General features: G+C 42.1%; 1 protein-coding gene across 1 annotated transcript in view; it reads right to left on the bottom strand.

The window, feature by feature from the left end:
• ANOS1 (anosmin 1) overlaps positions 1-26,943 on the bottom strand; it is a 310,410-nt gene that overhangs the window by 60,591 nt on the left and 222,876 nt on the right. The window contains exons 6-7 of the mRNA XM_030201628.1: positions 24,205-24,334; positions 10,682-10,887 (exon numbers count right to left, since the gene is read on the bottom strand). Of these exons, the coding sequence (XP_030057488.1) occupies positions 10,682-10,887; positions 24,205-24,334 (336 nt within the window). The remainder of the gene's footprint in view (positions 1-10,681; positions 10,888-24,204; positions 24,335-26,943) is intronic.

The following is a 26,943-nucleotide window of genomic DNA, read 5'->3' as shown; positions in this document are numbered from 1 at the left end:
GTAACTGGGTAGCGATAAAGGCTCCCCTCTGAAATGCCCACGCGGCAAGAGCTTCACTTGCCGCATGGCCATTTCCTAAAAAAAGACCTACTTACCCGCTGTTGTAAAAGGGGGCCTCGGCATAAGTCAAAACGTACCGATGCCAGTGCAGGACTCCTTTTGCCGCAGCTTGGTAAAAGAGGCCATTACTTTTCTTTATAGAATACTAGTGAAGTGTCAGAAAATGCACTTACATTTATGGCACATCTTATACCAACCCTATAGTTGGTTCGATAGTGCACCCTAAAAGATTTTAGGGAGTCATTTCCTAACAGTTAACACTCATCTTACTTAACCTTCAAATTAAAACATGTAACTTTGATTGACACATGTAAAAAGCTGTAATATGTTTTTAAAATATTTTAACACCACAAATGTGTAAAACAAATTAAAAATACACTCAGAAAAAAAGGATTAAAGGCCAAATATCTGAAACTGAACTGTAATATTTTTCCCTGTACACACTTTTTCATGGCTAGCTTACCTTGCTGTGGATTTTGTACTTGTTTTTCACGTTAGCAAACTTTCCATGCAAAACACTATGCATAGAAATTAAAATCAAGCCCACCCACAGGAGTTTATTTATTTAAAACTTGTTTATCCTGTGCTATACAACTATTCTAGGCAGGTTACAATCGCAACATACAAATAATCTTAATATACAATATACTAGAAAAAAATAAAAATGCACATCATGCTAATTAAAATAAAACATAGAAACATAGAATCATGATGGCATATACGTATGGGCCAAATGGCCCATCCAGTCTGCGCTTCCTCAATAACCCCTAGCTTCTCCTTTTCCTAAGGGATTCCATGTGCATGTACCTCACTTTCTTAAATTCCGACACAGTCTTCGTGTCCACGACCTCCACCAGGAGGCCATTCCATCCATCCACCACCATTTATGTGAACAAGTATTTTCTTAGATTCTTCCTAAGCCTATTTCCTCTTATCTTCATCCTATGCCCTCTCATTCCAGAGTTTTCTTTCATTTGAAAAAGGCTCACCTCCTGTACATTAAGGAAACCCTCACTGTTAATCAGTGAGGGTGATAACATTGGCTGAGAGAGAAACAGCCAAGTTAGATTGTTGAGGGGTGGGGGGGGGAGGGAAAAGAGAGGGTAGTGGGGTGAATTAATTGGAGACTGGCAGGGCAGCAACAAAGGGAAAGAAAAGGGGATTGGTTGAAAGAAAAGGAATTGGATTGGTTAGAAGGAAAAAGACAGGATAGGAGGAATTTGGCGCTGGAAAGGATAGTTAGTTAGGTAGGAGAGGGGGAGGGTGGTTGGAAGGTAGTTGAAGGAGGAATTTTAAAAGGTTTTCAAAGAAAAACGGCAGAAATTTGTTCTTACCTGAGTTGGGAAAGTGAGAGGCTTGGTATTTTCATTGTGGAGCGATTCGCGACGCCACTTCCGGTTTTTCAATGAGGTGAAGTAAACGGAGGAATAGGGGAGGAGGTGTGTGGAAGCAGATTGGGTTGGTGGTGTTTTTGGGGTGGGGGCGGCGAAACGAGGGGCGGAATGGTTTTTTAAGAGCGGGGGGAGCGGCTGCGTGAGCGTTGTATTGGCGACGGCACTTTAGGAGCGGCTATTCGCGTCACTTCCGGTTTCGCGGAGGTGAGGGGGGAAGAAAAACAGAGAACAGTGGGGGAGTGATTGAAGTTTGGCGGTCAATTTGGGGAGGGAAAGTGGGTTGGAAGTTTGTTACAGTTGGGGGGAGAGGCGGAGGAGCGCAGCGGGTTGGTGAGAGGCACTTCCGGTTTCGCGGAGGTGCTGGATATATTGGAAGAAGTTAAAGGGTTTTGAACTGTCACTGAGGTGTTTTACAGTGTGGGGGAGGGGCAGTGTGAAACTTGAGGTGAATTGGGAGAAGGTTTGGGAGAAGGTTTATTGGAGGGCTGAAAGGGTTGGAGAAGGATTATAATTGGGTGAGGAATCTGGGAATTGGTGAGGTGTTAAGGGTGGGTTTATCAAAGGAATGGTTGAACTGTTGGGTTGGGTTGTGTGAGGGAAATTGGGGATATATTAGGATAATTATAGAGGGTGTTTGGTTGGGGATTTTGATTGGGGTGTTTGGGGGAGTGAGTGGTGTGGGAAATTTATATTTATTATTATAAAAAAAAAAAAAACAACAACAACAGTGTGGATGGGGCCAAAGAAGAGTGGGAAAGGTGGGGGTAAGGTGAGTGCCAAGAAAAAGCATGGCATGAGTATGGCTGAAGGGGGGACAGCAGGGAGGGGGGTGGTAAATATGGGGGGCTTTGTGTATGGAGCAGAGGGTGTGAGCAGTAGACATGGTGTTGAAATGGGGTGTCAGGTGGGATTGCACATGGAGCAGGAGATGGGTCAAGGGGTGGAAGTTGGTGCTACAACTGGTGACATGGCACGTGGCATGCAGAGGCGAGTTGATCTTCCGGTGCTGAATGTTGCTGTGGAAGATCCATTGGAGGGGCCTTCCTCGGGGAGAGCAACGGGTGAGTTGATGGCAATGGGTGTAATGGAATGTAACAGGGTGTTGGAGGGGAGAGAAGTGCGGGAGGGTGCGAGAGAGCGGTGTAGTCGGGGAAAAGAGATGACAGGAAAAGGTTTGAGGAAGAGGTTGCGGAATAAAAAATTTTTGCGTAATTTGTGTCATGTTGTAAGGAGGTTGGATAGGGAAAAAAGGTGGAAGAGGGGTGGGAAAGGAGACCCGATGCAGGTTTGGGAGTCTTCAGATTCTTGGGATTCATCAGGGTCTTCGTCATCTTCTTCGGATGAAGTGGAAGTGGTTGGGGGGAATGTGGTCATGGGGATGGGGGATAATCCTATGGCAGGTACAGTTATGGGTTCCCGGCTGGGGCATACAGTATGTAATATTGCACCTTTAGACTGTTATATAACGTTAAAGTGGAAGCAGAGAATTTTAAAAGGGAAATATATAGATTTATTTGCTCTGTTAGCACGAGATAGGGAGGGTAGTGCGGGGAAGGATGGGGGTAAAGAGGATGGAAAGATGAAAAGAGGGAGAGTACCAAAGATGATTATGAATTGGATGTTAAGCTTTCATGTATTTGCCAGTGTTTTGGGAGCTCAAAAACCTGCTCTTTACCCGGGCTTATGGAGTTATTGTGATTTAATTTTGAGAGCTTATAAAATGTATGGCGGTTGGGCCTGGGTGAATTATGATGAGCAGTTTAGGAGGAGTTTGGCAAAGGATAAATCTGAGAATTGGGGTGTCCGAGATGTCGATTTGTGGATTGCTAATTTTACACCTGCTGTTAACCCCCCCTTTCGTGTGGGAGCCTCTGCTGGATTGCCCGGGTATGGTAGTGGCTCAATCGGAAATGCCGGGGGGGTGGGCATGGGTCGAACAGGAGGTATCTGGATGGGAGGAGGAGGAACTTTGGGGACAAGTGGATTGGTGGGAAAAGGAAGTTCCCCCGGGAATGCATGTTTCCAATTTAATGCAGGTCGATGTAATAGGCCGGCTTGCAGATTCAGGCATTGTTGCAGTGTCTGTCAAGGATTCCATCCGGTATTTAAATGCCCAAGAGGAGGGTTGGGGGGTCGGGGAAGGTCGGGGCGTGGAGGAACTTCAAGTGGCCCCGGTTTGGGCTGGCAAGGCCCCTTCTCCTATCAACATATCTGCTTTACAAAATTGGTTGGGTCGGTATCCGTGTGGTGGGGATGCGTATTTGTTGTGGATCGGTTTTGCAGAGGGTTTTCCGATCCCGTTTGAAGGACCGGTGTTGGATCATAAGTGTAAGAATGCTGTATCTGTGATTCAGCATGCGGAGGTGGTTAAGAAGAAGTTGAGGAAGGAATTGAGGCTTGGGCGGATAGCTGGTCCGTTTGTTGACCCACCAATTGAAAACTTAGTTGTATCTCCATTGGGTGTGATACCGAAAAAAGAACCGGGTACATATCGGTTGATTCATAATTTGTTGTACCCGGAAGGTGGTGGTGTGAATAGTTTTATTGATCCAGAGTTGTGTTCTGTGGGATATGCAAGTTTTGAGCAGGCTGTGGATCTGTTGAGGAAATTGGGAAAAGGTGCATTAATGGGAAAAGCTGATATTGAGGCAGCATTCCGTTTATTACCGGTGCACCCTTCAGCATTTAGGTTGTTAGGATTTCAATTTGAGGGAAAATTTTATTTTGATAAATGTATGCCGATGGGGTGTTCAATTTCTTGTACTTATTTTGAAGCATTTGCGACATTTTTACATTGGGTAGTAGAGCAAGTTAGTGGTTGGGATTCTATAGTGCATTATTTGGACGATTTTCTATTTGGAGGTCCAGAGAATTCGTTACAGTGTGCTGCCTTAATGTCGGCGTTTCGAACTGTGGCGATGGAGTTAGGTGTTCCTTTGGCTTTGGAAAAAAGTGAGGGCCCTGTTACTGCATTGGTGTTTTTGGGGATAGAGTTAGATTCTGTGAAGATGGAGTCTAGACTGCCTAGAGTGAAGATTGAGGCTTTGCGTCAGGAGATTGATAGAGTGTGCACCAAGAAAAAGGTGACATTGAAGGAAATTCAGTCGTTGCTGGGTCATTTTAATTTTGCAACGCGGGTGATCCCTATGGGAAGAGTCTTTTCAAGACGGTTAGCATTGCTAACGGTAGGTTTGCGGAGGAGGCACTTTCGAGTGCGTTTAACAGAGGCAGTACGAGCAGATTTGCAGGTCTGGAGGTCATTTTTGTCAGTGTTTAATGGCATTTGTGTGTGGCAAGAGGTATTGGTGTCCAATGTGGATTTGCAATTATTCACCGATGCGTCAGGAGAGATTGGTTTTGGTATTTATTTTGGAGGTGCATGGTGTGCAGAGGAGTGGCCTCAATGGTGGAAAGAGATGGGTTTGTGTAGGAACATAGCTTTGTTGGAATTATTTCCAATTTGGGTGGCTTTGTTCCTATGGGAAAGGAGGTTGTGTAATAGGAGGATTGCATTTTATTCTGATAATATGTCAGTTGTTTGGGCAATCAATAAACAGTATTCGCGGTGTCCAATGTTAGTAGAGCTGTTGAGATTAATTGTGCTGAAATGTTTGCAGTTAAATGTATGGCTAACAGCTAGACATGTGCCTGGAGTTTGTAATGAGATTTCTGATGCCTTGTCTCGTTTGCAGTTACATCGTTTCAGAGCTTTGGCCCCATCAGCAGATTGGGAGCCTACAAGGATATCCGAAGATTTGTGGGTCAATTTTCAGGAGATTGTGAGGCGCTGTTGATGAGAGCATTAGCTCAGAATACTTGGAAGGCTTATGGAGTTGGATGGCGGCAATTCTTAACTTTCCTAGAAGATAAAGATTGGGACTTGGTTTTTCCGATTGGTGAGGAGAGAGTGGTCCGACTTATTGCTTTTGCAGTGGAGAAAAAATGGTCGTTTGGGATGGTGTCCCAGATGATGGCTGCAATAGCATTTGTGTCAAAATTGCTGGGTTGGGCAGATCCAGCTGGGACATATTTGATTCGTAAGTTATTGTGTGGTTTTTCTAGAGATCAAGGAAAATCACGGATAGGAAAGTTGAGACGGCCTCTTTTTTATGCACAAGTAGTGCAGTTGTGTCAGGTGTTACCAAAGATTTGTTTTACGGCCTATGAGACACTGCTATTTCAGGTGGCTTTTGTGGTGGCATTCTTTGCAGCTTGCAGGATTGGGGAATTGGTAGTTTCCTCGAAGCGAGCGCTGGAGGATGAGGGTTTGAAGAGAAGGGAGGTGATGGTGGAAAAGGGGGTTTTGCGTTTATATTTGCGCAAATCAAAAACTGATCAGGAGGGAAAAGGCACGTGGATTACTCTGCGTGCGGTTAAGAGTTTGGAATTTTGTCCAGTTCAATGTGCAGTGGTTTATAATGGGGTAAGGCCGGCTGGTGGGGAAGTGTGGTTGGTGCATAAGAATGGAATGCCTTTGACTAGGTACCAATTTGCAGCGGTGCTGAAAAAAGGCTTAAGGTTGATGGGTTTGGAGCCCAAGGATTATGGCACACATTCTTTTCGAATTGGTGCGGCTTCAAATGCAGCCCAGGAAGGGGGTTCGGTGGAGTTAATTCAACGTGTGGGGAGATGGCGTTCGAACAGATATAAAGGATATATTCGGGAAAGGAAATTGAATATGTCACATTAAATTGTTCTAGTTTCTTTTACATATTTATTGCCTCTGGACATATGTGTGTGGATTTGTGGCCATTCATTTGTCTTTTGGCCACACAAGCATGCTCGAGAATCCAAGTGGGGAGCCAACCTGGGACTGGTGGAATATGGTATTCGAATCCGCTGGTTGGCCATTCGAGGAATGACATGGAAGCAACTTCTACCGGCCTTACTGCAAGCTCGGAGATTTTCGTCACCAGTTTTGATATGTATTCATTTGGGGGGTAATGATCTATGTCATGTTAAAGGAGTTGATTTAATTTGTTTAATGAAAACAGAATTATTGGAGGTGATGGGTTATTTTCCAGAGGCTATAATTGTGTGGTCACACATTATTCCAAGAAGAGTGTGGAAAGGGGCAATTAATCCAAAAGGTATTGAGTGCTTGAGGCGTAGGGTGAATGGGGAAGTGTCTAAATTTATGGGGAGAATAGGGGGTTTGGTACTAGGGCATGATTTGATTTCTTCGGATTGTGCAGGTCTTTATAGGTCGGATGGAGTTCATCTGTCCGATATTGGGATTGATATCTTTTTAAGTACAATCCAAGATTTGTTGGAGGATTGTTTAGTGAAGAATTTGGCGGCAGCTTGTTTTGTGGGGAGCGGTGACAAGATATAGTCTGTCACCGCTTGTGGCCTGGATGAAGGGTGCTACAGGCACCAGAAGCGGTTAAAATGAATATTGGGAAAGTTATGAAATGGAAAAGAACTCATGGGCGGAACCGCCATGAGTAAGATGTGGCTTGACGGCACCGTAAGTCACATGGGGGGATGGGGGTAAGGTGGGGAAGGTAAGCCAGTTTCGTGACCGAACGGCTTAACAGTATTAAACCGCTATATGAATTTAACCGAGATATTGATTGACATGTTACTAAATGGTTGTTAAGTGAATTGAGTTATTTATGATTATTTGGAAATAAAGCTGCAGCCAAATTTTATTCCAAAGAAAATGTTGTTTGGTATTATTTATATTAAGCATTTATTAAGGCTGGCTGAGGTGCGAATGTCAATGTTAGGAAACCCTCACTGTTAATCAGTGAGGGTGATAACATTGGCTGAGAGAGAAGCAGCCAAGTTAGATTGTTGAGGGGTGGGGGGGGGGGAGGGAAAAGAGAGGGTAGTGGGGTGAATTAATTGGAGACTGGCAGGGCAGCAACAAAGGGAAAGAAAAGGGGATTGGTTGAAAGAAAAGGAATTGGATTGGTTAGGAGGAAAAAGACAGGATAGGAGGAATTTGGCGCTGGAAAGGATAGTTAGTTAGGTAGGAGAGGGGGAGGGTGGTTGGAAGGTAGTTGAAGGACCCGTCCCGGCCCACCCTGTTTTTTGGTGGGAGTTGGGAATTTTGGGGGTCAAAATTTTTGGAGAAGTTTGGAAGGGGCATGGGGGAGTGGGGGGTAGTATTTGGGAGGATCGGTAGCAGCTTTTAATAAGAAAGAGGGTGCCTGGATGAAGGGTGCTACAGGCACCAGAAGCGGTTAAAATGAATATTGGGAAAGTTATGAAATGGAAAAGAACTCATGGGCGGAACCGCCATGAGTAAGATGTGGCTTGACGGCACCGTAAGTCACATGGGGGGATGGGGGTAAGGTGGGGAAGGTAAGCCAGTTTCGTGACCGAATGGCTTAACAGTATTAAACCGCTATATGAATTTAACCGAGATATTGATTGACATGTTACTAAATGGTTGTTAAGTGAATTGAGTTATTTATGATTATTTGGAAATAAAGCTGCAGCCAAATTTTATTCCAAAGAAAATGTTGTTTGGTATTATTTATATTAAGCATTTATTAAGGCTGGCTGAGGTGCGAATGTCAATGTTATGCCACTGAGGTATTTAAACATCTCTATCATATCCCCTCTCTCTCGCCTCCCTTCCAGCGTATACATGTTGAGGTCCATGAGCCTGTCCCCATATGTTGTATGACAGAGACCGTTTACCAATTACTAATCTGGTAGCCACCCTCTGGACCAACTCCATCCTGTTTATATCTTTCCATAGGTGCAGTCTCCAGAATTGCACCTAGTACTTCAAATGGGGCCTCACCAGAGACTTATACAAGGGCATTATCACCTTTTTGTTTTCTGCTGGTCATCTCTCTCCTTATGCTCCCAAGCATCCTTCTGGCTTTGACAGTCACCTTTTCTACTTGTTTGGTCACCTTAAGTTCTTCAGATATAGTCACCCCCAAGTCCCACTCTTCTTCCGTACACAGAAGCACTTCACCCCCTATACTGTACCGTTCCCTTGGATTATTGTAACCCAAGTGCATGACCTTGCACTTCTTAACATTAAATCTTATTTGCCAATTTTCAGACCAGTCTTCAAACTTCACTAGATCCTTCCTCATGCCATTCATATCCTCTGGGGTGTCCACCCTACTACAGAGTTTGGTATCATCCGTAAAGAGACAAACCTTACCAGACAGCCTTTCCACAATATCACTCACAAAGTTGTTGAAAAGGGCCGGCCCGAGGACTGATCCCTGTGACACACCATTGATAACATCCCTTTCCTCAGATCAAGCTCCATTTACCACTACCCTCTGTCTACTCCCATTTAATCAGTTTTTAATCCAGTCAGTCACTTTAGGTCCCATACTAAGGGCACTCAGTTTATTTATCAGTCGCCTGTGCGGAACCGTGTCAAATGCTTTACTAAAACCCAAGTCCACCACATCTAGCGCCCCTTCCACATCCAACTGTTTGGTCACCCAGTCAAAAAAATCAACCAGATTGTCTGACATGACCTGCCTCTAGTGAAGCCATGCTGCCTCGAATCTTGCAGTCCATTTGATTTGAGAAACCTCACAATCCTCCGCTTTAGAAGTGTTTCCATTAGTTTATTCACCACCGAGGTCAGACTGTCAGGTCTGTAATTCCCAACCTCCTCCTTACTTCCGCTCTTGTGCAGAGGAACCACTTCCACCATTCAATAGTCCTCCAGGACCACTCCAGACTCTAAGGAGGCATTGAACAGGTCAGACAGCGGGGCCATCAGAACATATTCAAGTTCCTTGAGTACTCTCAGATGTATCCCATCAGACCCCATCACTTTGTCTACTTTAAGTTTAGCTAGCACTTCATGAACACAGTCTTCTGAGAATCAGTCCTAGTCTATCACACATCCATTCCCCTTAGCATTTGTTTTCTGTGGTCCTACCCCCGGTCTTGCATCTGTAAACACAGAACAGAAATAATTGTTAAGCAGTTCAGCTTTATTCTTATCGCCTTGTACATATTTCTCCCCCTCAGCTTTGAGCCTCAGAATGCTATTTTGGCACTTCCTTCTGTCACTTATATATCTGAAAAAACGTTTTCTCCCCCACTTTGACCATATTGGCTATCTTTTCTTCCATTTGTCTCATCGCTTTCCTAACAGCTTTTCCAGATTCTCTTAGCTTTTCCAGATATTTTTGCCTGTCTTCCTCTTTCTGAGTTTTCTTGTAACTCATGAAGGCTAATCTTCTTTCTCTTACCTTTTCAGCTACTGCGTTCGAGCACCAGAGCGGCCTTCTTTTCCTCTTATGTAATTTTTTAACATAAATGTTAGTCACCTTTAAAACAGCTCCTTTCAGTTTCGCCCACTGCTGTTCTACTTCCTTCAGCTGTTCCCATCCAGCCAACTCTTCCTTGAGAAATTCCCCCATCTTGGCAAAGTTAGTTCTTTTGAAATCTAGGACCTTCAATCTTGAATAAGCCTTCTCTCCATTTGTCTTAATATTGAACCATACCATTCTGTGATCACTTAATACCAAATGGTCTCCCACAGAAACATCATCATCATACAAAAAAATAGGCCTTTAATCATTTTCTGAACTGCAAGACAGAAGTAATTTGTCTAATTTCAACAGGTAATGAGTTCTATAATACCTCACCCCTAATATAAAAAATAGAGAATCGACAAATGCTAAGTCTGACAATCTTAAATGAACCTCATCCTATTCTCATTGGATAAAGGTACAAGCAATCTGGAGGCCCACATGTGCTTTGAGCAGGGCTGCTTTCAGACAAGCCACTTTACCAGAGCCATTGCAAGGATATTTGGCACCCCCACCCTCAATTATATTCCTGCCTTTAGCCCCCCTCTAAGATTTTCATAATTAAACTTGACAACTATGATTATCTCAACATCCTAACAACATCCATCCTAGAACAACCCAGTAAAATAAAAAGATGGAGGTCATAATTTTAATTGCTACATTTATTTTCTATATACATATAATAAGGTCAATTTCTAAAAGTCATTTACATGGACAAATGATTATTTATCCAGGTAAATTGATTATTTGAAAATTATCTACCCTCCTTGTGAATAAAAGTATAAGCTGATAGTTCTTAGAGTTGTCTTGCTATAAGAACCTATTGTTTTACTTTCACAGCATCTTTGGCACCCCCTCCCATGCTAGAAGCTGAAGCCCTAGGCCAGACCTGCACTTTGTCTATGTTAAAATCTATTTACCTGGGTAAATGACTGAAAATTCTCCTTGTAAAGTTTCCCCTGTGCTCCTTACCCCACTTGTTGTCTTCCTTCTTTTCTTCTTAGTTGGTATGACAGATTTGCTGCCCACGGTCCAGCTCCAAAAGACTTTGTAATGGTGCACAGGAATGTCAGGCTCCTCTGGAAGATCCCACATGAGGCGTACAGAAACTGTACCATCACTGGCAGTGGTAGAGTTGGCAATGCGGAGATTTATTGGAGTGGGTGGTGCAGAAGGATCTGGAATAGTCAAACAAAAAAAGATGAATCAATACTAAAAAGGAATAACCCCTAGACTGTATTGTATTTCCAAGAGTCAGTCTTACCCATGTTAAGATTTGTTACACTTAAGAACCATGTGTTAACTGTAAAGTTATTTTGTGTTCCCTACAGGGAAAATACCAATGATTTCAGTAAAAAAAAAGTAAGATGGGATCATATCATTATGGCAAACTTGTTTGGGATAATGTGGGATATAAATGTTACAAATAAATAAATGTCTTGCTGTGTACTTGTGCCCAAGAAAAATGATATACAGGCTTATTTTCGAAAGTGATCGCCTGGCATCTTCCGACATAAATCGGGAGATGGCCGGTGATCTCTCAAAAGCGGTGAAATCGGTATAATCGAAAGCTGCATTTTGGACACCATCGCCGCTTTCCCGTCGCCAAGCCGGCGAAAGTTCAAGGGGGCGTGTCGGCGGTGTAGTGAAAGCGGGACATGGGCGGGCATAGGCGTGGCTACCAGATGGCCGGCTTTCGTGGATAATGGGAAAAAAAAGCGACGTTAATCAGTATTTCGCCGGGTTTACTTGGTCCTTTTATTTTCATGACCAAGCCTCAAAAAGTTGCCCGAACTGACCAGATGACCACCGGAGGGAATGGGGGATGACCTCCCCATACTCCCCCAGTGGTCATCAACCCCCTCCCACACTAAAAAAATAAAAATAAAAACCTTTTTTGCCAGCCTCAAATGTCATACCCAGCTCCCTGACAGCAGTATGCAAGTCCCTGGAGCAGTTTTTAATGGGTGCAGTGCACTTCAGGCAGGAAGACCCAGGTCCATCCCCCCCCCCCTACCTGTTACACTTGTGGTGCTAAGTGTTGAGCCCTCCAAACCCCCCCAAAACCCACTGTACCCACATGTAGGTGCCCCCTTCACCCATAAGGGCTATGGTAATGGTGTAGAGTTGTGGGAAGTGGATTTGAGGGGGATTTGGGGGGCTCAGCACCCATACTCCCCCAGGGGTCACCAACCCCCTCCCACACTAAAAAATAAAAGCATATTTTGCCAGCCTGTATGCCAGCCTCAAATGTCATACCCAGCTCCCTGACAGCAGTATGCAAGTCCCTGGAGCAGTTTTTAATGGGTGCAGTGCACTTCAGGCAGGCAGACCCAGGTCCATCCCCCCCTACCTGTTACACTTGTGGTGCTAAGTGTTGAGCCCTCCAAACCCCCCAAAACCCACTGTACCCACATGTAGGTGCCCCCCTTCACCCATAAGGACTATAGTAATAGTGTAGAGTTGTGGGGAGTGGGTTTGGGGGGGATTTGGGGGGGCTCAGCACCCAAGGTAAGGGAGCTATGCACCTGGGAGCTATTTGTATATATTTTTTTAATTTTTAGAAGTGCCCCCTAGGGTGCCCGGTTGGTGTCCTGGCATCTCAGGGGGACCAGTGCACTACAAATGCTGGCTCCTCCCATGAGCAAATGCCTTGGATTTCGCAGGGGGTGAGATGGTCGGCATTTTTTTTCCATTATCGCTGAAAAACAAAACCGGCCATCTCAAACCTGGCGAACTCTAGCATTTGGCCAGGCCAAACCGTATTATCGAAAGAAAAGATGGCCGGCCATCTTTTTTGATAATACGGTTTGGCCAGCTGTTTGCGGCGCCGCCAAAATAGATCGCCGGCAATCTATTTCGCCGGCGCCATTCGATTATTCCCCTCATAATGTTTTGCATATGGCCCTTCATGAGGATATATTACATGACTGTTTAAAGGTAGGAGGCTTCTGATCAGTTTCAAAGAAATAAACTTCCAGAAGATTCAAGGTAATGTGATAATTGAAAGAGACACCCACGTTTTTCTGAGGACAACCTCGCAGGACGTCCCCGTGAAGGGGCGGAGAAACCCATATTATTGAAACAAGATGGACGTACACCTTTCATTTCGATAATATGGTCGGGAACGCCCAAATCTGGAAATTTAGGTCAACCTTAGAGATGGTCGTCCTTAGACTTGGTCGTTTCTGATTTTCGGCAATAATGGAAACTGAGGACGCCCATCACAGAAATGACCAAATCCAAGTCATTTGGTCATGGGAGGAGCTAGCATTCATAGTACACTAGTCCCCCTCACATGCCAGGACACCAACCGGGCACCCTAGGGGCACTGTAGTGGACTTCAGAAATTGCTCCCAGGTGCATAGCTCCCGTACCTTGTGTGCTGAGCCCCCCAAAACCCACTACCCACAACTGCACACCACTACCATAGCCCTTATGGGTGAAGGGGGGCACCTACATGTGGGTACAGTGGGTTTCTGGTGGGTTTTGGAGGGCTCACATTTACCACCACAAGTACACAAACAGCACTTAGAACATATCTTTTTGTAGACTCCTGAGGCAGGCACTAGCCAAAATAAGGTGTCGTGTTGAGTCTCTTGTGAAAGAAGAGTGTTTTTCACAACTTAAGAACTTTTTGTGTCAATAAAGTATTGTGTCATCCCAAGTCCCATTGCCTGATAAGTCTTCTTCCATCTCCCACTTCTCTTTCTCCTGCTATTTCTCCTGGGACTTTTGTGTTCAGCATCTACTCGGTGCTTCTCACATGCTAATTTTTCCATTAACACCTGGTCATTAGCATAGGAGCACTTAGAAACAACTATTTTGTAGATGGTAAGGGTTCACATACTAATCCTGTGCTAATCAGTTAGCGTGTGGCAATGCTCGTTTTTTTATTTTTTAGTGCCTGGCTAGTGTGTGCACATGCAAAAACAACTGCAGGATGACTGAGTGCACCCTGCAATCGTCCATTTTAATCTGCAGTAAACACACATTAGTGGTTACCACATCTTGGTAAAAAAGGCCCCCTAATCAGTTAATTTGTTTGAGAATGGATCTGTGATTCATGCCCACAAATGTATGCCCAAGTCTGGGTGACCTATAGAGAAGCCAGGTGTTAATAGCTATCTATGAACGAAATCTGTTGGTGGTATAAACTCATTTTTGGGGAAAAAAAAAACGAGCTTAACAGATTTTGGAACTGAGCTCTTCAATTGTCTAATTTTGTCTCTGTTCCTTGACAGAAATCTATGTTAGGGAAATTAGAATTGAATTGTCTGGAAAGCTGGAATATTTTTGTTTGATTTGGGGTCCATTTAAGTTTTGAATTTGAGGGGTTTTTTTTAGAATTAACTTTCTAGGATCTTGATATCTTTCTGTTTTTTTTTTATATATCTTCTTTTTAAATAGTATATTGAGGTTTGCTATCGCTGATACTTTTGGTATCTTTTTTTTTTCTTTTCATTTCCTTATTTATATGTGTATTATCTTCCATTACAATATATTATTATGTATTTTGAAATTAGAATAAATTGCACATGCTGTCATGCCAGCGAAATACATTTATGGCATCCATACACTAACAGCACATGCTAATTTGAATGTTAACAGCTTATCACCCTTTAGTAAACAAGCCCCTAAATCTAAAATGTTAAAAAAAAATGGCCATGTGCTAGTAGTATAGATTTCTCATAGCAGTATCGAAGCCAAAGAAAAATGGATTATTTATGTTTCAGTACATAAGGCCTTATGTGGTCTCAAAACACTCGTGCATCATCTTTGGATTATTCTTTCTCTCCCTTCTGAAAAGAAATGAAAATATTGCTTTTCGTTTTGAATAACACAAAAACAGTTCTCAAAGTGAAGCACTGCAAAAAAGACTACCCAGGACCCCCAAAATATAGCCATGTCTAAATTATCGCGAGGATTCATCAGGTGAAATTGACACATGGTACAGCAGCAGCACTACAGAGCCAGCAGCAAAGTAATAGGTAAATATTATACAGAAACAATAGGTCAAGTGATCCTTCCCACTAACTGAAACTGCAAAAGCAGAGTCTGTAAAAGTATTATGCAGGCAGTCCTTTAGTACAAGATACACCTGAATATTTGCACAGCAGTAAATGAACTTTCCAGGAACAGCAAGTTCATCAGATAATCCACATGATGAATGGTCGCATGAAGAAATGTTAACTGCTGGAGGATGTAATCTGACATTATCAGAATTGATAACACCACCATTTCCTATTTAAAGATTTGCAGATGTGAAACTAAGAATAACTTACTGTTAAGTTGAGGGAAATGTCAGCAAAGTAATGATAGTAGTTCACTTGCATTCCACTGCTTCATTTGAAACCCAAAGAGTATGAGCAATTACACTCTGACAATCCAACTTGACTTTCACAAATGATTGCCTTCATTTGACCCAGTTGGTAAGCTGCACCGAAAATGAACTTGTTACTTCAATCGCATCCTACCAGTCACTGTTTTAATTCTGAACTAGCCTCTAACTCTGAAATCATTTTCAAGATATAAATATATGGGTGGGTGAATGTGTGTGTGTGTGTGTGTGTGTGTGTGTGTGTGTGTGTTGGCACCCCCAACATGTTTTCCAAATAACCCCAAAATAAATGTACTATTATTGAAAAATTATTACCATTATTCACAGGTGTTACTGTAAGATGCTGCAAAAACTGAATGATCCTTATTTTCTAAATAACATCATTCAGGAAGTGACCATTAAGATTTGTTTTAGCAAAAGGGTATTTAGCAAAGAAGATAAAGTTGCGATTCAATTATTGCAACAAAATAAGGCATATGGCACAAAGCGTTTGCTAAAGGAGTTTCCGAATAAAAGTTGCACATTCCGGCACTATACAGACAGTGCTGAGGTAGAGTGAGTGATGTAATTCTGCCTAGCTATACATATACCCCCAGATTTTATACAGCATGCCTAGAGATCCATGCCAAAATCCAAGTGGATTCTACAACAACGCACATAACTTAAAAAGTTTAAGAAGCTGAGTGCTGAGCTGATAACAGCACTTAACAAGAAATAATGACCACTAACTGGCACTAATTAGAATTTATGCGCACAACTCGCTATATGTATTCTGTAATGAAGTGCGCCAAACTTCTACACATGCAGGCAAAGAGGAATGTGATTATAGGTGGGGAAATAGGCATTTATGGGCATTCTAAAATTTACGTGTGTAGTTATAGAATATGGCCCAGAACACACTTTAGTCGGAACTGATTTCCGCACCAATTTTTAAAGGTGACATATAGAATCTCCCCCATAGTGGGAAATTCTATAATTGGGTACCTTCAATTAGGAACCACAAGAGCAGATGGTAGAAGCCTATTCTATAGGAGAATCTAAATGCCTATATATATATATATATATATATATATATATATATATATATAAAGCAAATGCTTGTGTTTGTTTATTTGTTCATGTCCGAAATCCTCCGGCCCCTGAAGAGATATGGCCACCAAACCCAGCATGCAGACTGTATCTGCCGTTGCTGAGGTTATTATGTAGTTTGAAGCAATTCAGTTCACGGGGGCACTCAGGGGAAGGGGAGCAATACCTCCATCCATTAAATAAATAGGCTGCAGGTCGGAAAGTTCTTTCTTGCTGTTGCTAAGCGACAAACTGCTTGGGACAGGGTGAGGACTCAGAAACTGATGGGGAGAACCACAGAGAGCAGATGTGCAGTTGTCCCTCTTTCACTCTCTAATACCCTCTTCTCTAACAATTTCAGCACAAGAGAGGTTCAGAGACTGGTGGGAACAGGGTAAGAAGAAAGTATTGGGATCAGACGGTAGTTTCCATTAGGGGTCATTACAATCTTCAATGTCAACCCAAGTGAACAAAAGTCCATGTATAATCTCCTTTGAAAATGAGTGATCCACTGTGCAACTGCTGCATCTGACCAAAACTTGGCCAAGTAAGGTCACTCTTCAATAAAAACAAACCTTGTTTTGTGAACCCTTGGTTACTTTCTTCTTTTCTGGACCAGCTCTGCTGCTTCTTTGGACCTTTTGGTGATTTTGCAGAGTTTTTCTCCTTTTCCTTTAAGTGCCAAGTTATAGAGGACTTCTTTTACCATGCCGCGGTAGTGATCCTGGTGTGGCAATGCCGACAAAGCCCATTCACTTTGAATGGCCTTCGTTGGCATAGCCACACGGGAATCGCTGGTAAAAGGGAAGTCTTGCTTTCCTACAGAAAATGGCCGGGCGGCAAGTAAAGCACTTGCCGCGCAGACATTTCAGGGAGGAGCCCTTAGCACCACCCATTGAGGTGGCGGTAAAGGCTCCCATGTTAACCCGGTGGTAACTGGGCAGCGCGCGGCACTGCCTGATTACCACTGGGTAAAAAGAAAAACAAAAAAGGCAACAGTCTACTTGCTACATAAAAGTCTATTATAAAAAGTAGACTGATACACATACATAAAAACAAAGAAATAATTTATTCAAACCAAGATAAAAGCAGTACTCGATGTGGCCACGTTTCACCCTCAGGCTGCGTCAGGGGTAAAACCACAAATAAAAACATAAAAATAGTGATAACATCATCTCAAGTTATATATATATATATATATATATATATATATATATATATAAAATTCCCCCTCAAACGTTCTGAAGCTCACTCCGTGGCAGTGAAGTACTGAACTCCTGTACTCTGTGTAGGCTACACTATGTGGACCACTCACCCATAGACCCGCCCTCAGCCACGCCCCATCTGCATAAAAAAAGCAACCTCAACGTTCTAAACTTTGTGGCTTCAGGGTTCGTAAGTTTGAAGCTCTGTAACCACTTTTACAAACCATCTAACTCTGCCCCGCCCTCACGTCAAAACGTTATGTCGTTAGGGGCGGGTCATAATGACCACAACTACACTAAGCTAGGAAGCCCATTGCTTGATCTCTCTTTTCACTCCCCAACACAGCCGTCATTCCCATACACTGTAAACCAAGCACACGTCACCCCCCCCCAAAATCCACCCCCCTGACAGATGCCCATGCACATCACCCCCCCTCCAAAAACGCCAAACCACTCCCATGCCTCCACCCGCCCAACGCCCCTCCGCTCCCCGATATAGGCTCCGCCCATCCCCAGTACATGCACGTCGGCCCCCCCTCCAAAATCGGCAACCCCCCTCTACTACCCTCCCCTCCTCTTACTGGAGTACCAGCTGCAGAACTGAAAGGCAACGTACTTCGAAGATTCTGCTGCCTTCCGTTCTGTTCGCTATGAGCTGTGTGCCCTGATTGGCTGGTCCCGCCCTCATTTCCTGTTTCTGCAAGGGCGGGACACATTCAAAAGTAAAATGGAGGAGGGGATGAGACAAGCCTATAAAAGTGTATAAAACGTTGAATGGATTTAATCAAATCCAATAATGTATCAATACATACCTAAAAATCAGGGGTGATCAACATACCCCTTCAAAAAAAAGCCTAAAACAAAATTAAAAAGATATACATTAATCCCATCTTGATCAGCCCATGTATCACAAACTCTACATATCACCAGTCAGCTCAATTAAAATTCTCATCATATCAACAATTGACTATATTTCATGGTGTAAAACATTCAATTACTTCTACAAATAGACTACCTTGAATCCTAAAACTTTATCAGCCTTGTCTATAACATCATCAAAAGACATGGCTGCATAAATGAAACTAACTTTCAAAAGACCATAACTCATTCTATAGTAAATATACTTATACATCTGCTTTACTCCATGCTGCCATCTCCCATAACGTCACATAGATTAAAGCTGACTACTTGTCAGCAGACACTGCTCTGGATCAAAATGCAACAGCAATACCATCTGTGCTGTGGCATCCCATTTTCTTTTAAAAAGAGAAAACACTCTATTTCTCCCTCAATCACCAAACAAACTCATTCTTACTAGATATACTTGTACATCTACTTTACTCCATGCTACCGTCTCACAAACATCACATAGATTCAAGCTAGCTACTTACTGTGCTTGTGCAACAGCATTACCATCTGTGCTGTGGCTTGCTATTTTAAAACCTCATATCTGGGTCAAAGGTCATTACTTACTAAAAAACGACAAAAACTAATACCTTCACATCATTCAATTCTCAACACATACCTATTGCATAAATAGTGACAAAAAGAATAATCTATCTTAATAAACAAACTTTTAATCACTGCCAAACTGATAACATCATGACATCATAATGCTGTTATGACTTTTTATATATTTGAGAAGATATATATATATATATATATATATATATATATATATATATATGTGTGTGTGTGTGTGTGTGTGTGTGTGTGTGTGTACATAACTTGAGATGATGTTATCACTATTTTTATGTTTTTATTTGTAATTTTACCCCTGACGCAGCCTTAGGGCGAAACGTGGCCACGTTGGGTACTGCTTTTATCTTGGTTTGAATAAATTATTTCTTTGTTTTTATATATGTGTATCGGTCTACTTTTTATAATAGATGATGATTACCACTGGGTACACTCCGGCGCTTCAAAATAAATACATTTTTGCAGTGCCGGAAATGACGGTGCACTAGGGATGGGAAGTACCACCGGGCTGCTGCGGTAGCCCGGTTGTACTTCCTGTATAGCGAGTGGCATGCCTGCATTGGGCTTACTGCCGCTTAGTAAAAGGAGCCCTAAGTAATATTATTTGCAATGGAACTCCTCAATGTGTTACTTCCAAGCCACTTTTTTTGTAAGTTCTTTAAGTGATCCATGGAAAATTTGCCTACAGCTTTCCAAACTATCACGTTGCTAGGCATATTATAAACAATATCACACACTGCATTTGATTAGTTCAAGTCAGCTAAGATATCACAAATTACTTTGCGCACTTTGGTCCTGATTGATCAAAGGCCTTTCCCATGGACAGATAACAGGAGCAGACTTTGATCAATCAAGCTCACTTCCTGGGTCAGTTAGATATCAGGTTCTGGGATGTCACACAACCTTCCTCTAAACATGGAATAATGTTGGTTACATTTTCTGCTGTTTCCTCTGTCGTTATAACTCAAAATCTTTTTGTACTCTTTCCAAGATTTTGTCATTGAATTTTAAGGGTTCTGTTCAAAATACAAGCAAGGAACAGCGGTTAAAAGAATGAGGAAGGGGGCAGCATAGAAATCTTAAATAAATACATAAATAAAAAGAGTTTGCTGCTTAAAATGTAAAAGAAAATGGAAAGTAGTATTTTCACATATCATATTGGCTCTGTGCTTAAAGAAATCATTGCTCGATGGTTTGGGATATTTATAATCAATATCTAATAGCTATCAGTCAAAGAAAAGATTTCCTATAGGGAATCCTTTTTGAATAAGGCTTTATATCATTTTTATCAAATATATTTTTTTATTAAACAATAGGTCAGGGACATAGCTACCATTGAGCGAACCCAGCAAAATGCCCAGTGACACCCAATGGTGGGGGATGCCTGAAGTTGCACCTTCCCTCCCTCCCCATCCCCTCTGCACAGAGGTCTGGCATCTGTCTAGCCCCCATCCCACTCCCCACCCCTGCTAGCCCTCCAAATGCTGTGTGCGTCACTGGCAGAGGCCATGGTAAAAGCAGCTTCTCTCTGGCCAGCGGCGCCTTTCCTCTGCATGTCCCATCTCAATGATGCAAATTCCAATGGACAGGATGCACAGACGAAAGGCTCTGCTGGCCAGAGAGAAGCCCCTTTCACTACGGCCTCTGCCAGTGATGCGCTGCAGTGTTTATTTTATTTTATTTGTTACATTTGTACCCCACATTTTCCCATCTATTTGCAGGCTCAATGTGGCTTACTTAGTACTGTAATGGCATTCGCCAGTTCGGTTGATAACAAATACAGGTTGTAATGTGGTCTGATGAGGTAGGTGTGTATCAGGCAACATGAGGGACGAAGGGAATGTAGGTTATATATTGTCCAGTAAGATCATTGGTTATGCTGTGTTGCTGGGTTTGAGGATTTACGGTGGGTCGGTGGGGTAAGCCTTTTTGAAGAGGTTGGTTTTTAGAGATTTCCTGAAGTTTAATTGGTGATGGATTGTTTTTACAGCTTTTGGTTGTGCATTCCATAGTTGTGCACTTATGTAGGAGAAGTAGGATGCGCAAGTTGTTTTGTATTTAAGTCCTTTGCAATTAGGGTAGTGTAGGTTTAGGTATGATCGTGATGATCGGATTCTGTTTCTGCTTGGTAAATCTATGAGGTCTACTATTTACTACTACTATTTAGCATTTTTATATCGCTACAAGGCGTATGCAGCGCTGCACAAACATAGAAGAAAGACAGTCCCTGCTCAAAGAGATTACAATCTAATAGACAAAAATAAAGTAAGGAAATCAAATCAATTAATGTGTACAGGAAGGAGAAGAGGAGGGTAGGTGGAGGTGAGTGGTTACAATTGGTTACGAGTCAAAAGCAATGTTAAAGAGGTGGGCTTTCAGTCTAGATTTAAAGGTGGCCAAGGATGGGGCAAGACGTAGGGGCTCAGGAAGTTTATTCCAGGCGTAGGGTGCAGCGAGACAGAAGGCGCAAAGTCTGGAGTTCGCAGTAGTGGAGAAGGGAACAGATAAGAAGGATTTATCCATGGAGCTGAGTGCACGGGAAGGGGTGTAGGGAAGGACGAGTGTGGAGAGATACTGGGGAGCAGCAGAGTGAGTACATTTATAGGTCTATCATGTATCCTGGGACTACGCCGTAGATGATTTTGTGGACCAGGGTGCAGATTTTGAAGGTGATCCTTTCTTTGATTGGGAGCCAGTGCAGCTTTTCTCTGAGGGATTTGGCACTTTCAAATCGTGTTTTACCGAATATCTGCCTGGCTGCTGTGTTTTGGGCGGTCTGGAGTTTTTTGTGAGTTGATCTTTGCATCCTGCATACATTCCATTACAATAATCTGCATGCCTTAGGACCATTGATTGTATTAGGTTTCGAAAAATTTCTCTTGGGGAAGAAAGGCTTTAATCGTTTAAGTTTCCACATTAGGTAGAACATGTTCTTTATTACAGAGTTTACTTAAGTTTAATAAACTTAATATGCAACTGTCTGGATAGGATTTTTTTTTCTGTCTTCAGCTCTACAGATAGTGGTTGAATATCACCAGCTATCCAAATAGTACCAGAGCACTCTGTAAATTTTTGGTCTGTAGAGTGATGCTGAAAATTCACACATGGGGCTTTATATGCTTAAGGCTAGATTCAGTAAATGGCACTCAAATGCGTGCTAGCGTTTTTAACATACCTACAATTAGCATGTGCACTGTGTAGTCACCTATAGGGATATTGTAGGCGCATACATGGTTAATGCGTGTTAAAAGACACTAACATGCCTATAACATGACTTAGTAAACAGGGCCCTTAGTAAGAAGCTAATAACTACACTGCTCTTCAGAACTAAACCCCAGTCACCTAAAAAAAGGAAGAAACAGTTACTTTTTTGATGAATGCATAAAAACCAGGGCCACAAATCTTCAGATATTTACCAATTATTCCAAGCCATTTCTTACAAAAGATTGAAAAATATCTAAATGTTCATAAGCTACCAAACTGTTTCAACACAACATGGGAGCAAGCACTTGAAAATCAAAATACAATGTTTTCTGTATTTGCTTTCATAGCAACTGAATGACTATGAGGTCAGGCAGAGTTCTATCACATGCTAAACTGCAAATCTGCCTAACCATTTATGTCAGAATTTCAGCATGAAATAAAACTCTCAGAAGTCTACGCTGCCTTATTGAGAATAATGGTTTTGTGTAACTAATGTACCATTACTGCACAATATCCTCTGGGCATGCTCTGGGAAACTGATGTTTGTTGTTCCCTTGGGGTTTTATTCAGTAACACTTGATCATTTGTGATTTTTTTCAAAAGGTAACCAAGAATTATTCCACATAAAAGCTGAAAGGTCTCTTGAGTACTGCAAATCTTGTCTGTTTTCTCTGTATGAAGGAAACAGCTTCATGTGTATAACAGGGTGAAGTAATAAGGAGAGGGAAATGAGTAATTGGGTTAACATAGATAATAAACACCCTGTTAGGTTAAGGAGGGGAACTTTAGTTTCTATAGTAAAGATTTTGGCATGAAGCCAGTTCAAAAACTAATGTCATCAGACAAAAGACCTGAGGATGCATGAAAGTAACTTTTTTATGTTGTGAATATTGTTGCCACTCTTCCAGAAGGTTCTGCCCATTAGCATAATAATTCACTATGGACTTCAATGGCATAATTTCACTGCAGGCAACTAAAATAAAATAATTTTGCCAGTTCTGCTGCTCTTTACCTAGAAAAAAAATAAAAGAGATGGGGAAGTATGTTTTACTCTTGTTTACACCCTTGTTTTGTCAACATGATCGCCACCAAACTGTATGTAAAAGAAATTTCCTACAACTGATATTTACACATTTTTGCACTAAGAAAAATATCAAGACTTTGCAGAGGGGGGGGGGGGGGGGGGGGTTGTTCCATTTTCACATACTCTTAAATATCAAGTAGCACCATGGGATACTTATGAAATGAATGGACTCTTCAGAATGTGAATCAGTAAAGAACGCTAACCATGGACCTTAGCAATCCTGGAGTTTGACCCAGCCCAGAGAAGGGGCATTCCAGCATTTCCTTATTCTTTGTCTTGTAACATCTAAAGAGTTGTCTATTAAAACTGAACTTGAGTTATCTGCTGTAGGGCCCATAGGAATAAAATGGGCTCTGCTGTAGATAACTGAGCTAAGCTTTAGTAAACAATTCCCTTAGTGTTAAGACTCAGACTCCTTCATCATGGAGATGGAAATCTTAAAGCTTGACAATAAATGACATCAGCCTGAGGGCTCTCGTAAAACACAGCACAGGTATATCTTCAGACTAACTTGTAGGAGTCAACTTCACAGACTGAAGGCCCTTTCCTACAGCAAAATGATAAATCTAGAAAGCCCTGCTGTGAAAAATGTATGAGGTTGATATTCAAAGCAATTTAACCTGGCAGGAGAGGCTCCTGGGTGGTTACATTTCTTGTGCGGGGCTATCTACTGATATTCAGCAGCACTCATCCGAATAGTGCCACTGGATATCCTCTCTAACCACCTAAGCCAAAACCGGCTATGCTATGGACAGTCTGGAGGCAGAGTTGGCACTTATGTGGTTAAGTGCCATTATTTAGCACTTAACCATAAAAGATAACTGGACAAATTAGACTGCCTAAAACTCAATCCTATCTTTGCCCAATTTCACCTATCTGGTTAAGGGCTGAATACTGGCCTTAACCGGATTAGTGCCAGCCATTTGCATATACCCAAATATTTAATACCAGTGTCAGGGCATTTTCTGGCATTGAATATCAGGGCATAAACCTGCCAGCAGCTAAAAAATGCTCACTGCCACCGGCTGAATATTTACCTCTATGTCTATAAATTATGAAGGAAATCAGGCTGTGAATAAGTGGAAAACAGCAGCTACAAGTCAAGAATACTTACCTTTGGAAGAGCGGAAGTGCTTACTGGGTGCTGTAAAGCCTCTGGTTCCATGCACATTGACGGCTGCCACTCGAAATTGATACCACCTGCTGGGCCTGATGTCAGACAGCTGTACCCTCTCATCTGTGGTCTGGTGGGAAAGATGGTACATAGTATTTTGATGACTTCCAAGACTGAACAGCAGCCCTGTTTTCTCAAGCACTCCATGGCAGTTCGGCAAGCTGTCTCAACTGTTAGCTGTGATTCTTTTGATGACATACAAAATATTTCTCTAATTCAGGGGTGTCCAAACTCGGCCCTGGAGGGCCGTAATCTAGTCAGGTTTTCAGGATTTCCCCAATAAATATGCATAAGATCTACTTGCATGCATGGCCTCCTTTGTATGCAAATAGATCTCATGAATATTCATGGTAGAAATCCTAAAAACCTGACCTGGTGAGAGCCAAGGTTGGAAACCCCTGCTCTAATGTAAGAAAAGACCTAAAGGCTACTCTGTGACAGCATCTGGGTGCCCAGATTCCTTTACAGAATAATAGTGTAAATCCGCACTAGCATGCCCAAATGTAGGCGTGTCCATTTATGCCAGCAGGCATAAATAGGCATGCCTGATTGTGACAGGCAACACATGTAACTTACAGTATTCTGACAGCTGTGGGCATAAGTGGCAGCCCTAGTCATGTCTTCCCATGTGCTGTCTCTGTGAACACTGCCTTGCAGTTACATGCTATGAGCTATGCTGCACTTAAAGAACAGTGACTTTCAAGGAAAAGTATAAACTTTATAAAGTTCCCCAAATGCCAGATAGTTATCAACACCGGCATAGAGCTGGTTGATGAACCTCAGTGGTAATGCGCTGTGCTCAATTCACTATACACAGTGTCTTATATACTTAAATCTTCATTGGTTCCGTGACCACCTCCTTCCTATTATTGTATGAAACTGTTCAATCTATACTTGTATTTGGCTAATACTATTTTCAACTATTTATACTCATCTTTAACTCGAGAGCTTTAGTCCAGTCGGCAAATGGGCACTCTGTTCCGACACGGCACGTGTTTCACTGTATCGTTTTTTCAAGGAAAACCCTTAATATTAACCACCATTCATCTTGCCGAAAGTCGCCAAGCTTAGACAAAAAGATGAGTATAAATAGTTGAAAATAGCAAAATACAAGTATATATTGAAGTGTTTCATACAATAACAGGAAGGAGGTGGTCACAGAACCAATGAAGATTTAAGTATATCTGTGTATCTGGAATTTGGGGAACTTTATAATGTGTTTATAGTTTTCCTTGAAAGTCATCTTTCTATATAAAAAGCAACACCAACGTTCTATGAAGCCTCCAGCCGGAAGTGTGAAGGGGGCGAGATATCCGGTTTCCCTATGAGTGTCTGCCCCGCCCTCTCTGTAACACAGTCAGTGAAGGAAAACAGCAGAGCACGAAATCAAATCGCTGGCTCTGTAACAGTGAAGGACTCAGAGGGGGGAGGGGAGAGAGGCCAGAGGGCAGGGACACACACACTCCCACATGCACACAAAAGAAAACATTGCTAGCCCCCGTTTCATTTGCATCAGAAATGGGGCTTTTTTACTAGTAGTTATATAACTCCAGAAAGTAAAAAACAGAGCCCGAGTCTTTTGGCACTTATAGAACAGTGCACAGAGCACTTAGGTAAATAAGTATTACTTAACTGCACATACTCAGTTTTAGAATTCTCTTTCGAATATTCAACATACCTTAGTGGCACTTTACAGCACTTTTTTTTTGTTATGCATTTAAAATATACATCAAAGATATAACTTTGAAAGGAAATACAGCAATGTCCTGAAAAAGAAAAATAAATGATCCAAAACGGAAAGGGAATCATGCACATAGGACTAGATTCAATATTTCGTGCCTCAGTATTCCCACAGAAATCAAAGTATATTCTATAAAGTACGCTTTAATTTAGGCACACATTATAGAATACACTGAATGCTGTTCCACACAACTAAATTTGATTGTGGTAAATTATACAAATTAAAACTTGGTGTAAATCTTGACAGATAAATCAGATGTGGAGTGGGTATATTCTATAACGACATGCATAGATTTTAGAAATGCTGATGACTCACTCCTTCCACGCCCTTAACCACGCCCACTTTTCAACTATGCAACTTAGAATTTACGTGCACCACATTACAGAATACGCTTAGCGAGTTGTGTACGTAAATCTTAATGCCAACTAGTGCTGATAACAGCGCTGATTAGCTAGTTAGCCTATTAAGTTATGCGCATTATTATAGAGTACTTCGATTTCTGTACAGAAATTAAGGCGCTATATATAGAATCCCAGGGATAACGTGAAAGGGTATTTTCAATAAGACTTCTAAATCTGGTTTTGGACATTTTGCTGGTGAATATAGCAATTTTTGAACCAGAAAATGTTTCATCTTTTTGTTTTGAAAGTGGCCATTTCCTAGACGATTCTGAACAGTTTATACTCAGTGCATTTTTCTTTTGTGACCATTTCTAAAAAAAGAAAGAAAAAGTCCAAGGGAAAAACACACAAAAACAAGGCATTGGGACATATGGAGGGACAGCATTCTTAGTAGACTGGCCACACAGACATCCCAGCAGAGCAGTGGGGAACCCTAGGGAGCACTGTAGTGGACTTCACATAAAAGGTCCCAGGTACACATCTCATCATTATTCCCTTATATTGTGTGGGGAGCCCTCTAAATTCCACTAAAGCCCT

The sequence above is a fragment of the Microcaecilia unicolor genome, chromosome 4 (genome assembly GCF_901765095.1).
Source record: "Microcaecilia unicolor chromosome 4, aMicUni1.1, whole genome shotgun sequence".
NCBI lineage: Eukaryota > Metazoa > Chordata > Amphibia > Gymnophiona > Siphonopidae > Microcaecilia > Microcaecilia unicolor.
Note: the sequence above shows the minus strand (reverse complement) of the source record. Positions and strands in the feature narration are given on the sequence as shown.